The 14,442-nt window shown below is 42.7% G+C and overlaps 1 protein-coding gene across 3 annotated transcripts in view; it reads right to left on the bottom strand.

Moving 5' to 3' along the window:
* Positions 1-742: 742 nt before the first annotated feature.
* Positions 743-14,442, bottom strand: part of HTR2C (5-hydroxytryptamine receptor 2C) — a 215,984-nt gene continuing 202,284 nt past the window's right edge. For all 3 annotated transcript variants that reach the window (XM_053990331.1, XM_053990332.1, XM_053990330.1), the window contains one exon: positions 743-3,354. In XM_053990331.1, the coding sequence (XP_053846306.1) occupies positions 2,522-3,354 (833 nt within the window). In that variant the 3' untranslated portion in view covers positions 743-2,521. The remainder of the gene's footprint in view (positions 3,355-14,442) is intronic.

Genomic DNA, 14,442 nt, shown 5'->3' on the forward strand with positions numbered 1-14,442 from the left:
AACAGAACCAGCAAGGGTGAGACATGAAGGCTCCCATGTGAAGACAATGCATGTGTGAACACTTACACTGAGCTCCAGGTGGAAAATGAGCTATTCACACAACTTACACATGTGCTAGAAGCTACTGTAATTCAACTTATTGCTAAATGCTTTCAAAGTCTGTGGTTGGTTCTTAAAGAGATATATATATATGTGTGTATATATATATAAGTACAAACTCACACGTGTGTATACATATACACACATATACACATTTGGAAGAGATGTGCTATACATTCACCCAAAGGGGAAAAAAATTAAGATGCACTGTGATTTTTCTGATTTTTTTCTGTACTTTTTGAGATTATAAAGTCTGACTCAGGGTAAAGGGCAGTTGCTGAAGGTGCAACTTTGTCTCTGGCCAGTGGTTTTCCTGCTGACTACCTGACCTTTTTGGAGAGGCAAGTGGATTCCCAAGCATTCAAGCCCATGGTGGAATCTGCAGGCTGGCACATGGAGCAGCTCTGCAGAGAGCTGCACTCTGCACTGGGATACCTCAGCTGCCTGCAGGGAAGTACTATGGATTTATTCCAGGAGGGGATGAGGGAGGAAAGATGATCAGCTTCAGTGCATCATTCTGGGATCAACCCAGCAGCAGATACAACCCCAATGTTGTGTTTTAGTAGTGGCCTCAGCAAGGCTGTAGCTGCACACAGCCATGCAACAGCACAACACCACCTCAAGCACTGGCAGAATTTTCCAGTTCTTCTACAAGTTAGTTTTAATGGAATGAACACAGCAAGCTGAGCGTACAAGCAATTCCTGTAAATAAAATGTGATTTATCCATGCCTAGTGTAAGCTTCTCTGTTCTGACAATTATCTTAGCCAGAGGCTGTCAGTGATGCTAAATGCATCTATGTTAGATGGGCTCTGCAGCATCTGTGTAGTAGTTAATGAAGATAAAAAAACCTTATGGGTGATATCTGGCATTTGACAATATTCCACATTAGGAAATCTGCACGAGAGGCATCACCCCAGAGGCACAGTTTCAGAAAGACACAGTGCTTTGGAGGGTTTGTGTACACAGGAATGCAGAGGAATATTGATTCAAATTATACATGGTGTGTATTAAAAGCAGATTACTTAAAATACATTCAATCTCAATGTGGATGCTTTCACTGAAGATGTAAGTGGTGTTAATATAATATACTCTAATTTACTTTGGGAGTAAAATGGAATAAATCAAATTTTAAAGTTACTCCAGATACATACTCCCTGCAGACTAGCTCCAGGTCTGCTTCCCTGCTGTCCCTGGTCACCATTTGCTTTAGAACCATGTCACCAGCAAATGATTCCAATCACATGCTCTGTTCATCTCTGCCCACCCCCTCCTGAGACAGGAGCAGGGAGCCTCTCTTACGCCTCTCTCCAGCATTCCCCAGGCAGGCACATCCTGCTCCTCACAGCTTGACCCTGGCCAGCACCACACACAGAGAACCTTCTGCTCTGTGCCCAAAGCAGTGTTCTGTGCTGGAAAACAAAAGCAAATGCTAAACCAGCTAAAGAATAGCTAGATGTGAGGAGTGATAAGAGCAGAGATTTGGGCTCTTCCAAAGCCAGAGTGCTCTTCCTCAGATAAGCCAAAGCCCCTGGTCCTCCAGCAATCTGTGAAGGCAGTGCTGGCCACGCTGAGCACAGCCTGCTCTATCCCAGAGCTGATGGTTATCTGCAAGACCAGAGGAGGGCTTTTAATGAATCCTAGGCCTTCCATTTACTGAATGTTTGAAGTAGATAACTGGGGATCTCTCTGCTTCTCACACTTCTTCTCCAAGTCTGAGAGTGATCCCAGCCAGGACTGCAAAACCACATTCCCTGCCTTTCTTAGGGGAGCCAGAGCCTCCTGAGGAATGGAAAAAAACCAGCAGGATTGGAGAGGGAGCCAGAATCTAACAAAGGTCCCTTGAAGTGCAAGACTGACCCAGTGTGGCAGAAGCCACTACACATAACAGGACGTGTCTGGCCAGGTGCCTGCACGGCCACTACACTGTTGTGATGTCTCTCTGCCAGGTTTCTGTAAAATCTTTACACGGCACAAATAGGGGTGAGGATTTAAAGTATATATTTACTGTCAACTTGAAAAAGAAAGTTATACTGACCAAGTCTAATAGCATGTATTTGATATATAACTATTAACGTGCCATTCTGGACTCCAGCAAATTCCACCTGAGATAAATATTCAGCATTTTTGTTCATGCACTGGAAGAAGAATTCAAACATTTTGTCCATGACATATGCAAAGTAACTAATAGTTCTGATCTAGTATTAACAGTAAATATAGAACCTTAAACTTCACTGCAGTATATTAATATATATTATTTTAAGTACTGGACTGGAAAGACAATTCTTTTTTCTCTTTAAAAAAAACTGAAAGCTTTGTTCAGAATGCAATATTTACATTGTCCTTTGACTGACACTTACATTTTTACACCATATATATTTTGGCTACAGATGCACCGTAGCAAAGGTCTATGAGAGTCTCTTTTACACACAGCTCACTCGTTCACTTACGACATTACAGCTGTTTATGGAGAGCTCTGAAGTCCCTGGTTGCATCTCAAGGCCCTCCTCAGCTTCGTCTAGTTCCATGCTGTTGAATTCATTGCCATTTCGATAACTAGTTAAAGTCAGGTCTTTGCCATACAAAGCTGTTGAAGCCACGTTCAGACACTGGTTCTGCCGCAGTGCTGATTTTTTACCAGGCCTGTATTGGCAGCGGATGTAATTGGAGAAAGCCCTGCGGTAGGTTTTGTTGAAGAGGGTGTACACCAGGGGATTGACCCCAGAGCACACATACCCCACCCAAACAAACACGTCAAGGAGCTCACTCAACAGGTCTTTATCACAGGCTTCCTTGCAAAGGACAGACATGACATTAGTGATGAAAAATGGGCACCACATGATGAGGAACAAAAAGAAGACGATGCCCAGGACCTTGGAGGCTCTTCGCTCGTTGTTGATGGACTGCATCGTTCCTTTCCGGAACAGCACCGCCTCCTTATTTACAGGGGAGTTCAAGTGGGAGGCCCCCTCGTTATTGTGAAGCATTGAAATGTTCTCTGTGTTGTTTTCCTTCTTGAGACAGTTCACGCTGCTCCTCCTCTGCTTGGGCACCTCTCCACACATGAACACCGTGGCCTGTCTCTGCAGCACCTGGACAGTCAGGCAATACGTGATCACCATGATGATGAGAGGGATGAAGAAAGCCATGAAGGATCCAATGAGGACGAAGTTCTCGTCGTTAAGGACGCAGGTCCCATTTACAAATACCCGGGAGTCATCCTGCAAACCAATCACTGGAATAGGCATAGATATCCCTAGGAAAATGAAACCAAAAAGGAGACTGTTACCTTTGGATACTCTTTGGGCTCCAAAGAGGCAGCAGAGACAATGCAGGTCCTGCATGCATTCAGCCCACTGCCTAAAGCTTCTTGAAAGAGAAGTTACTGCTTCCAGGTGAAAGGGAAAACATTCAGGAAAACATCCCAGGAAAACATCCTGGGAACACAGCTCCAGGGTAGGACACCCTCCTCTAGGAACAGCAGCAGCTTTGCTGTGCTCCACAGCCGACTCAGTGAATGCAGCCTAACTCCTACTTTTCTACCATTAATTGGAATTTGTGGGTGTAGGAAAAGGCAGTCATCACTCTGCTGTGTTCCAGCTGACCACTCTATACCTGCTAGTTTGCGGGGCGGGGGAGGGGGGGGTTGAATTCACTGTCATAGGGTAGAAAGGAGAAAATTTTAAAGAGAAAAATTTTTGAAGTATGAAAGCACTACAGCAATGAAGATTCAAAAGCAAGATTCTTACAGTAATTAAAATAACCCTGACAGAAAAATAGCCATTTTTGCCATGGCATCACAGACACATGGAAGCAAAGTTCTGGATCTCAGGGCCATTGCAGACAATCTCAGTGCAAACAGAAAGTGGTCTCTGCAAGACATCACTCAAATATTTTTCACATGTACTGAGATCCAAAATTCATCCCTTGATCTGTAAAGCTCAATCTCACATCAGGACAGGCCCAAAACCTTCCAGAAGCAACAACATATTTTCGAATGCCACAACCTGTGTGCACAGGAAAACACGTGATGGGCCAGATCTAGTTAAAGCATTATGGGCTCATCTAGTCCTGTCTTGTGTCTTTGGCAAGTACCAGAATTTTACGGCCATGGTACAAAATGGGTACAAAATGGGACAGCTGTAAGCATTATATGTTAGAAAATTCCAAAGCAAGAATTTGCATCCAGATACCGTTTTTAAAATAACCTTTGAGTGATTTATCTTCATGATAAATCTTACAAATCCTTGATCTCATTTCTAACTCCACAATACTCAGTGGCATTCAGTTCCTCAACCTCTCTGTTTTTCATCTGAACAAAGTGTTTCTTGCTCATTTAAATTTGCTGCCTGATAATTTCCTTTGACTCCCCTCAGTATGTCTACTGTGAGAAGCAGTGAATAATCACTATCTGGTTACCTTTTCCACCTTCTTAATGATTTTATAGACCTGTTATCATCTTTCCTGCCTGATATCTCTTTTGGAGCTGAAGAATGCCATTCAATTTACTCTCTCTCCTCATGCCAAATTCATTCTATGCCTTTGATTATATTTATTTGTTTCTCTTTAAGTTCCTTTTTGCCCTTTTAAAGATAAAAAAAACCCCAAAAACCCTACACATCCGAGCAGCTAGAGAGCAACAGAATGAATTCTGTGCTCCCCTCTGGGCACCTGGCAGTCATGGAGCACCACTCCTCACTGGTCTGTGTGCCTGTGGCTGGCCATGCCCTCCTTGAGCTCCTCCACCCAAGAAATAATCAACACTGAGGCCACTGTTGTGCCTGAATTGCTTTTTTGGAGTTGCTGTGAACATCAGAGGTCATAAAGTTAATCCTGTGGGACTCTGAATTTCTTAACAGGAAGCAATACATGCTAAAGAGATTAACTAGGGTATTTTTACCACTCTAGCTAACTGTTTTTCAGGATTCTGGGGAAACCATCTGCAATTTGTCATTACCAGAAAATTACCGTTTGTCAGTAATCAAGTAATGGAATTTCTTCTGAAAAATAAGGATTATAAATGCCTTCTGTGACTGTAGCATGTGTTTCTTAGCTCAAGTATGAGTTCCAGGATTTGCTCTTCTTTCCCTCTACATGGCAATGCTCATCAGTTCACCTTTGGCAAGGCAGCTACCTCCTTTCTGATATGTTATCTTGCTTGTGCCAATTCCCTGCCACTGCAATAACCTTCACCTCATAAATCCATCATTAAAGACATCATCCTAATGCCTTGGCTCCATCAAACCACGGACATTTGGGAAATGGTGGAAGTTAGACTGAGCACTCTCTACATGAAAAAGAAATCTGAATTAGGTCAATGGCATTACACTGGGATTATATTTGCATGTATAATTTTATGCTTTAGTGCCCTCTATAACACCTACCCTTTGAAATTAAACTCCAAAATGAATGAAAGTTCATTCATGAAGTTTCATGAAGTAGTCATCATTTAAGTTGGTGTTATTGCTTTAGCCAAGGGAAATGAGATGAGGTTTCAGGATATCTTCACACATAAACTGACATTTATGTGACACACATAAGGTACATTTGGGAAGAATAACCTAGTTCTGGGATATGATGGATAAACAAATCAAGAGCACTGATAGCAGCTAAAACTCTACATGAGTATGAGATAGCTCAGCGTTAATGACAGGGAATGAGGGGGTAGCTGCTGGAAACATGGAAAAATGGAAAAATGTCTCTCACCTCTCACATAAGAAAGTGAGATTTCAAACTGAGAATGCACAGAAGAAAGAGAGCACTAAGTCTTCAGTTGCACTTTCTTCCAGTCTGAGAAAATCCCATCATTAGCAGCAGTAGAAAGATGCCCTCAGATAAGCTGGCAACATGCTTTGATTCAGCTGTCAGCTGGATTCAGCACTGCTCAGGGGGCAACACTACCCTCATCTCAAATGCCTTTTTTTCACCTCACATCTATTCCTTGAAACTTGTTCTTTAATATATGACTTACCACCAATCCACTGCACAATTGAGTCTGAACGGGAACTAATTCTGTTCATACCTTGGGCAACAGAGACTGACATTGAGAAATGTGAAAGGTCTCAGACACCTCAGAGGGGCTTCCTTCATGGGGGATTACTGCAAAATCACTGCTGCCACAATCCCAAATGCACTAATACCTGCTTGCAGACACAGCTCACAGCCTGGCCCTTGTTTCAGCAGGGATGCCTTGGTCACCCCTGAGCATTCCCAGGGCTCCTGGATGTGGATGAACGTGGAAGCCTGCCTGACTTGAGTTCTGCTGTTCGAACAAGTACAGAGAAAGCATTCAGCTCCACTTGACTCAAGCAATCCACAGCACTAACAATGCAGTTTTAACTGTCCATAATTTAAGAACTGAGGTGGTCAGAGAATACCAAACTCCCCACAGCAGTGCAAGGAGGGTGAGTGTCAAATCAGGCAAGAAGCTCTGAAGCTGACTCCTGTCCACAGCCTTTCGTCAGTGCAGCTCTCCGAGCCCCAGTGCAGAGCATTTCCTGAGTTTCTCCCTGACACACTCTTCATCAACAAATATCAGTCTGACGTAGTGAGCTGAGGTCTCCAGCCTCAGAGGCATTTTCCAGTTGTGTCAAATAACCCTTTCTAGCTACGGTGGCAGCAAATTCCCCAAAAGAGGCAGTGCTGCTCCAAAAACTTGCAAGGTTAAAGTGCTGCATATCACAGTGCTCTTCAGAGCAAACTTGGTCCTGTTGTTTGAAGTCTGAGCAGTGCCTGGGATAGCTGGATTTGCCCCACCAAGAAGAGATAACCAGCCACTACCAGCCAGTAAGCCATGAACCAGGTCCCTGCTGGTTCAACACTGGGAGCTCTGGGCACCCTTCTGCCAGGCATCAGCTTGAGCAGGATGTCACACCACAACAAAGAAGGTGAATGTGATTTTTTTCCTCCTTTAGCTTCTGTTTGACAGAGCAGCAGGAAGCCACAGAGAGAGGGATCCTCTGGATTACAAATCCAATTACAAGTGTTGTCCTAACTGCTGCCTGTCAGCTTTAAAGATGCCTTTAAGCCAGTAGACATGTTCACCAAATGGGGCTGAGATGATACTGTGGGCACAGAGTAACAGATGCTCTTCACAGATTCTAAATTAATAAAACAAAACCCAAATGACTACAAACACAGATTTATAAAATATTTACTAGAGAAAAAGTTGGCTAAAAAGTCCAAATTTATATTCACAGATACTTTGGCTTAAATGAAAAGCAGTATCTTTTTTGTGTTTAATACCTTGTTTTCTTCAGTGAAAGCCCAGGAGTCTGACAGAGATTACAGAGATTACTGAATAGCTGTGTCTTTGATGGTTATTTCCACTAAAAAAAGGGAGTAATTCCCACTCTTCTACGAGAACACATTTTCTCCAGGACAGCTACCTAACTAAAGAAAACAGAGGTATATGGGTTTACTCTGTCTTTCCATGTGTGGAATTCTCAGGGCTGAATACAAAAGTGGTCGCATGAGCTTGGGAAGACCAGGGACCACCTCTCCTGGTGTCAGCACTGAATTCAGTCTGCTGTGTCCATGGGAAGAGCAGCTCTGCTGCTGCAGGTGGCTTTGAACCTCACTGCTACTCCTGACATTTACAGACAATTGAAAAGGAGAAAGCAAAGAGAAAGCTGTGTGCCAAACGAGTCTGTGGCTGCCACAAATACACCACTGTAAACACAAGAATGCTGCTGAACACTACATGTTCAAATCCATATCTTTAACCTCATATTTAAACAAACATAAGTGAAAATAAACCTCATATTTAAACTAAAACAAATCTGTTTGGTTTCTTAACTGTCTCACAAAGTTCCTGCACATTTCTCTAATTCAAACAGTGAGAAGCAAACCCCCCCAGCCAGCAGCCTCCTGATTTGCAGTGTGCAAGAAAATGCACTGGGTTCAGAAACCAAAGCTCTTCAGAGAAAAATTGAAGAATGTGGGCTTCTGAAGTGTTCAAAATCACTAAAATTCCATATTGTACCCATATTACAGCAGACTAACTGCAGTGCCTTTCATGTATTAATATTGCAACAATGCAATATTCAGGGCTGGATTAGCTCTAGTTCTACCTGACCATTCCAATAAAACAATTGTGCCAGCCTTGTATTGGTTGAAAGCCAAAGATAAAAGGGGGATGAACTTTGATGGATCTCCCTGCCCGCAGCAAGCACAACTGCAAACAGATGAAAGCCATTAGTGACTGTGCCTGGACAAGCTGCTGACTTTTACTCAAACCTTGGGAAAGCACTGAGCAACCTGAGCCTAGATGGAAAACCAGCAAACAACAGTATAAGACAGAAGAAATAAATTATTTTCCCACCTGCCCTTCTATTTTGCTAAATTACTTCTGTTGGTTTTGCACAATGTTTCCAACTGTGCATTTGAAGGAGGGTGATGGGGATCCTGCTCATACCAGAGCTGCTACCAGGGCTGGGCTGCCCCAGGCAATCCAACAGTGATGGCTGGACTGATGCTCAGGAGCAAAACCTCAGACACAAACATCAGCATCCCCCTTGCTCATGGGAACAGATCTGGTTGGATGGTCAGTCTAATTTCTGTCAAAATTCTTCACATACTCTCACCATCTGCTGCTGTCACAGGCAAAACCTTTCACTGACATCTAGTGACAAGATCAAACCAATCCAAGCACCCTGAAATCACCTGGAATCCCAAGGTAATTTCCTTGCTATGAATTCAGCTTGTTATCAGCCAATATGTTCTTCCTCACCTTGATAGCTCTTGGTACTGTGCTGGGGAGATCAATGACCCTCTTGGGAATCATGGAACAAACACTCAATCAAAAAAATGTCTTTAGATAAAATAACTTTGTAGACAACTCAAACAAGTGGGAAACGGGCAGATGACACCTTAGTGTTTTGCTCTAGGTCATAAAGCAAATATTTCTGTCTCACCCATGACCAGAAGGCAAGTCTGAAAAAGTTTTATGAGCAGAGGCCTGCTCTTCTGCACTACTACTACTTCTGCAAGAGGGAACTTGCAGCCCAGCTTGCAATGCTAATGCCACCTCTGCACTCTGGTGAGGCAAACAAAAGTTACCAGATCAGCACCACCACAGCACCTCTGCCTACAGGCCAATCAACTACAATCCCATGCTCACAAGGGAAGAATTTTAGTCAAATGTACTTTGTCAGACATTCAGTGTCAAATATAAAAAGGCAAAAAAAATTGAAAATACATTAATACAGTATATTTTAAATCTCCCAAATCTGGAGAGATATTAAGCTCCCTTAGGCTTTACTAGTATGCAATCATTTTTCTCAGCAATATATGTGGTTGCTGTCCTTCTGCTAAGGCAGTGCTCATAGTCAGGAATGTGCATGTTTTTCCAGGAGATAGAGGGTACCTGTATAACTTTTGCTTTGCCAGTAAGAGTGGTTTCAGCACTCCTTCCTTGTGTCCAAGTGATGAGCCACAGAGCCTGCCTGCTTAGTTGAACAAAATCCCAAATGAACATGTTTTGACCTTCCATGTGCTGTCTTCTTCATTAGCAGTGGTTTTGCCCTTTTTTCCATGAAATATGTCCAGAGGTTTGTGCTAGCTTGAAGCCTGCAAAGAAATTCCTGGAATTTTTGGTCTTATCCCAAAGCATGATCTCCCAGGAACAGCTAGAGCCCAGCACAGAGCTAAGGGTGCCAGGAAAAAACACATGCCACCAGTACATGAGCCAGGGAAATGCCTTGCTGAGCAAGCCTCTGGCCCCAGAGACACAGTGATGGGCAGAAATGCAAACCAGATCACTACATGTGCTCTGGAACTGTGACCTGAGGGAGGCTGAGGAGCTGTTCCAGGCCCTCTTTGTCTCCATGCACAACCTACCCTCAGCACTTTCCCCTGCCCTAGGAGACCACAATTCCTTTTGGATCAGTGGTGCCACTCCAGGCATGTTCCTCAGGCTGAGGATTGTCTCCAGTGTAAGAGGTGAAGGCTTAGCTGGTACCTGGAAGCTCTTGAAGGACATCATTAGAACAGCTTGCAAGCATGAGGCTGCTCAGCCCCTGAGAGAGACAAACACCGCGGCAGAAACAAAAAGCTGTTAGATATAAGTTAGATATAAGCTGTTATATATAGTCTGAGATGAGTATTTACTGATTCCTGCAGCACACATTTATACTTTTCATACTCTTTCATATTTCTATAAATAGATCTCCTGAATAAAACAATGAAGCAGTATGAAAGTGTCCCAGACTGAGAAGCAAGATGTTTCCATTTGCCATCTGCATGGCAGTTGTCTTCTGGTAAGTGGGCAGTTTTCCTTATCTCTTGCACAGCCCATCCTCTCTCAGGGGAGACATCTGCTGATAATGGGCTATTGAATGTCACTGCAGGACTGATAAGAACTGGAACATCCCACTGGGAGATGCTCTGCCCAGAGGGAGGAGCCAAGCATTCCTACCTGGATATAATCTTGAGTTTCTGGAACACCAGCACGGCTTTTCCTGCACTGGATTTCCCAGAGGAACAGCTGCCTCTTCCACTGCAGGAAGACTACACCTTTCTACAGGATCACTGCTCCAACAGAAGCACACCTGACAGTCCAGGAGGACTGCAGCCACAATTCCAATTGGACTGCGGCCAACACCCTGATTAACAGGGTGTCAGGCTGTATTCTGACTCTGTCAGTGCTGTTTTGGTTCACTGCATTTCTTCCCTAATAAAGAACTGTTATTCCTACTCCCATATTTTTGCCTGAGAGCCCCCCTTAAGTTCAAATTTATAATTTGGAGGGAGGGGGTCTACATTTTTCCATTTCAGGGGAAGCTTCTGCCTTCCTTAGCAGACACCTGTCTTTCCAAACCAAGACAGAAAGTTAAATGGGGATTTAAAATTAATTTTTAAACATGAATGGTTTATCATATACACAAACCTCAGATACCTCCCTGAAATCAAAATGATAATATCATTAGTGAGTCAGAGAAAGAATTAAAATGTTTTCAAACACACAGACACACACACACAGACACACACACACAGGGACACAGAGACACACACACACACAACTTGTGGCATCTGCCTATGGCACTGAAACACAGAGCAAAATGTAAAGGATAGCCTTGGTGACTTATGAACTAAATTGAATTTACACTGCTTCTGAGGATGTGAAACTGTGAGCTGGAAAATTGGTAACGTGTAATTTCAGCACTCTGTAGCAAATGACCAAACCTTGAACACCCAGGAAGCAGAGAAAAAGCCCTTCCAGGCATATATTTGGGTCACAAGGAACTTCAGAATTAAAATGTTTCAGTTATTTTCATATCAGAATCAGAAGCAATGTGAGTGTACCTCCACATCAATGAAGTGCTTTAATTCAGATTTTCAAAGGGATATTTTGTTTATTTTAATATTACCCAGTTAACACTCTCTCCTGTATGACCCAGTGTGCACCCAGGGTTTGACTGGTTCCTTACCACTGCTGCTGAGCCCTGCATGGGGACCTGCACTCACTACCAAAGTGGCCCAAGGCCACCTTGCTCACAGCAGGGCAGAGGGAGTCTGGTGAGATGGTCAAGTCCCCAAGTAACTGGTGAAAACATTGAAACTACACAAAGTCTGAAATTGTGAAACAATACCAAGATTCTGCCAGCAGGCTTATGCCTAAAATTGATTTTTATTTTCAATTGTGACCATATTTCTGTTGCCTGCGTTTTAATTTCCAGCCTCAGCACAATGCTATCTACCACAAAACTAATATTTACAAGCCCAGTCCTTCCAAGCAGCCACTTTTTCTCTAACTGAAGACAAAAATCTTGCTCAAGTTATGTTTGCTAAAGCACAGGACAACTGTCTGTGATGTACTTTAACCTTGAACAAAGAGAACTTTGGAAAATACCTATTCACAAAGAAATTGTCAAGAGACAGGTGGACTCTGTTATGTTATGTATTTTAAAACCTAATCATAAGTTTGGGCTTGTGCACCTTGACAAAATTGCAGCTCAATGAGCAAAGAACCTCTTTCATAATTTTGCTGTCAACATTAACATTTCAGAAAAATGGAATGCAAAAGCTACTGAATTAAGATAAATTACATACTTTAAACTTCTTATTTTGAATTCTGATTCAGAAATGGAATTCAAGATTCTTTGCATGGAATGCATTTAAAAGTTTCTTCATCTGAAGCAGGATTTAGGAAATGCAAGCTGACCAGCCTGTACTTAAGTGCTGCTTTGAATTTGATGCTTAATCACAAACAGAAATGCACAAATTCTTTTGTGATACTTAACACCAAAGTGAGGATGAATTCATTTAAGCTATTTCATCCTCCTGAAATTAGCACAGGACTTCATCAAGCCTTTCCAAGTGACAGGTAAAGTAGAAAACCAGCAACAATATGCTTTGAGTGAGTTCTCTTTCATTTCATGCTTGGTTTATTCCCGTGTCTGCTGCATTTCTAAATTCATTTATTAAGTACAAATAGTTATGCTAAAATGAGCTAGATACATACCAAGAGTATTTTTCTTTCTCCATTTAATGCAACCTACCGCAGAAAGCCTGAATGAAAGGGTAAGCCCTATCATATGCACTGGGGAGGGTGGAAATCCAACAGCATTTCCGTGCCCTGAACAGACTGTCTAGGGAATATGGATTCTGCCTGTATCTTCCAAAAAATGGATGCAAGCAAAGGCTCTCTCTCTGGCCAGCAGTAGCTGCACCAGAGAGAATGAACTGAATATAAAGCCCAGATGTGCTGCACATACTCCCAGCTGTGATCCTAACACAGGAGGGCACTCAGGTACAGCTGCACCCCGTGTCCCTTCCAGCCTGGGGAGGGAAGGGCTGCCCAGGGCAGTCCCCCAAAGCTCTGTGCACCACAGACATCCCACAGAGCAACTGCTCAGAGCTTCTTACTAAAGACTTTGGGGTGCTGGGGAACAGCTGCAATACCCATTGCCTTATGGAGGGCTGACAAGCCATGTGCCTTATGGAAAAGCACCGTTCCATCTCCTTTCCAAGCTGTGTCTTGTAAACTCCATTATTTTACCTGTTTGATATCCTATCATAAACGTGGAGTGGTTAAACATCTCCTGAGGAAGCTGGGTAGGGTGATTGTTTGCACTGTACAGCAGCACAGAGTCACCTCACCCGTTCTGGCTCAGGTACCTTTTTCCTCGGGGTGCAGCAGAAATCACAATGTGCCTATTTTCCATCATCATGAGCCCAATCCTCACCAAACAGCTCCATGAAGAGACAGGCCTGTGTCTTTGCTGATTGGTCAGGCACCAGGTTTTCTTACCAGTCTGCTGAATCAGTGAACCATGCATGAAGTACTTACTCTATCCCTTGGACCCAGAGTCCAAACCACAACTTGGTCCTCAAGGCGCTAGTGCAGGCAGCCGCCTTCAGCACTAGCCAAAATTTCTAAGGATACATCAGCAACATCTAAGGCAGCACAGGCAGAAATCTGCAAGTTAGCTCCAAAAACAGAAGTAGAACAGTTTTGTTGCTCAGGTTTTGCAATGTGATTTATACATCTCAGCTGGGGGAGTGTCTATCAGTTCTCCCTCTGCATTCCAGTGCAACATGGAGCACAAATTCTGTGCTGATTCTGAGCTGCCTGTGCAAATCAAGCCCATGTGAACTTGTCCTCATGTGACTGCTTATGTACTGAATTCAGCACCTTTCTTTCCCATGTCAAATAGAGAGCACAGAGAGTTTAAAATAATAGTAATAATAATTTAAACAAATCTTAAATTAATTGATTAAACTCAATCAAATTTCACTGTGGATTACCTAGGGGAAATGTAGCAGGCCTGTGACACATGAAAATTTATTTCTAATAGATATTCTTATTATATTCGTGAGGAGATAAAGTATATTTCCCCTAATTTATCATTTTTTGTTTTTTCCCCATAGCCATTTCCCAAGGCAAGCTTCTTCAAAATCAGTCTCTGTAGCACCCAGACATCCAGAATCATATTCCAATTCTAAAGCAGGCAAAAACTCAAGAGAAATTCAAATACCTGGAACATGCTTTTTCTTGCAGTACAGCACTAAAAGCAAAAACCACTTCATAAAATAGAAATTAAATGTTAAATCTCTGTAAGACTGCATTTTAATCAAGCACAAAAGGCAATACAGCAGATGGAAGTCATCATACAATTCTACCCCTGCTGCACATGTCTCTTTTTTAAAGCACATTTAAGGAGTTCTAAAAAAAAAATCTTTCTTCACATAATTTTCAGTATTACAGAGTCACCTTGCCATCATTTTGTGTTTTATTCCCTATTTTACTGCTGCTTTATTTATTGTGTTTTATCAAAGTAATACAAACGTGTCTTCTGTTATGCCTGCTCCTCATTTACTAAGACTTCAAACTTGCTAGCTC

Source organism: Vidua macroura, chromosome 14, assembly GCF_024509145.1.
Source record: "Vidua macroura isolate BioBank_ID:100142 chromosome 14, ASM2450914v1, whole genome shotgun sequence".
Taxonomy (NCBI): domain Eukaryota; kingdom Metazoa; phylum Chordata; class Aves; order Passeriformes; family Viduidae; genus Vidua; species Vidua macroura.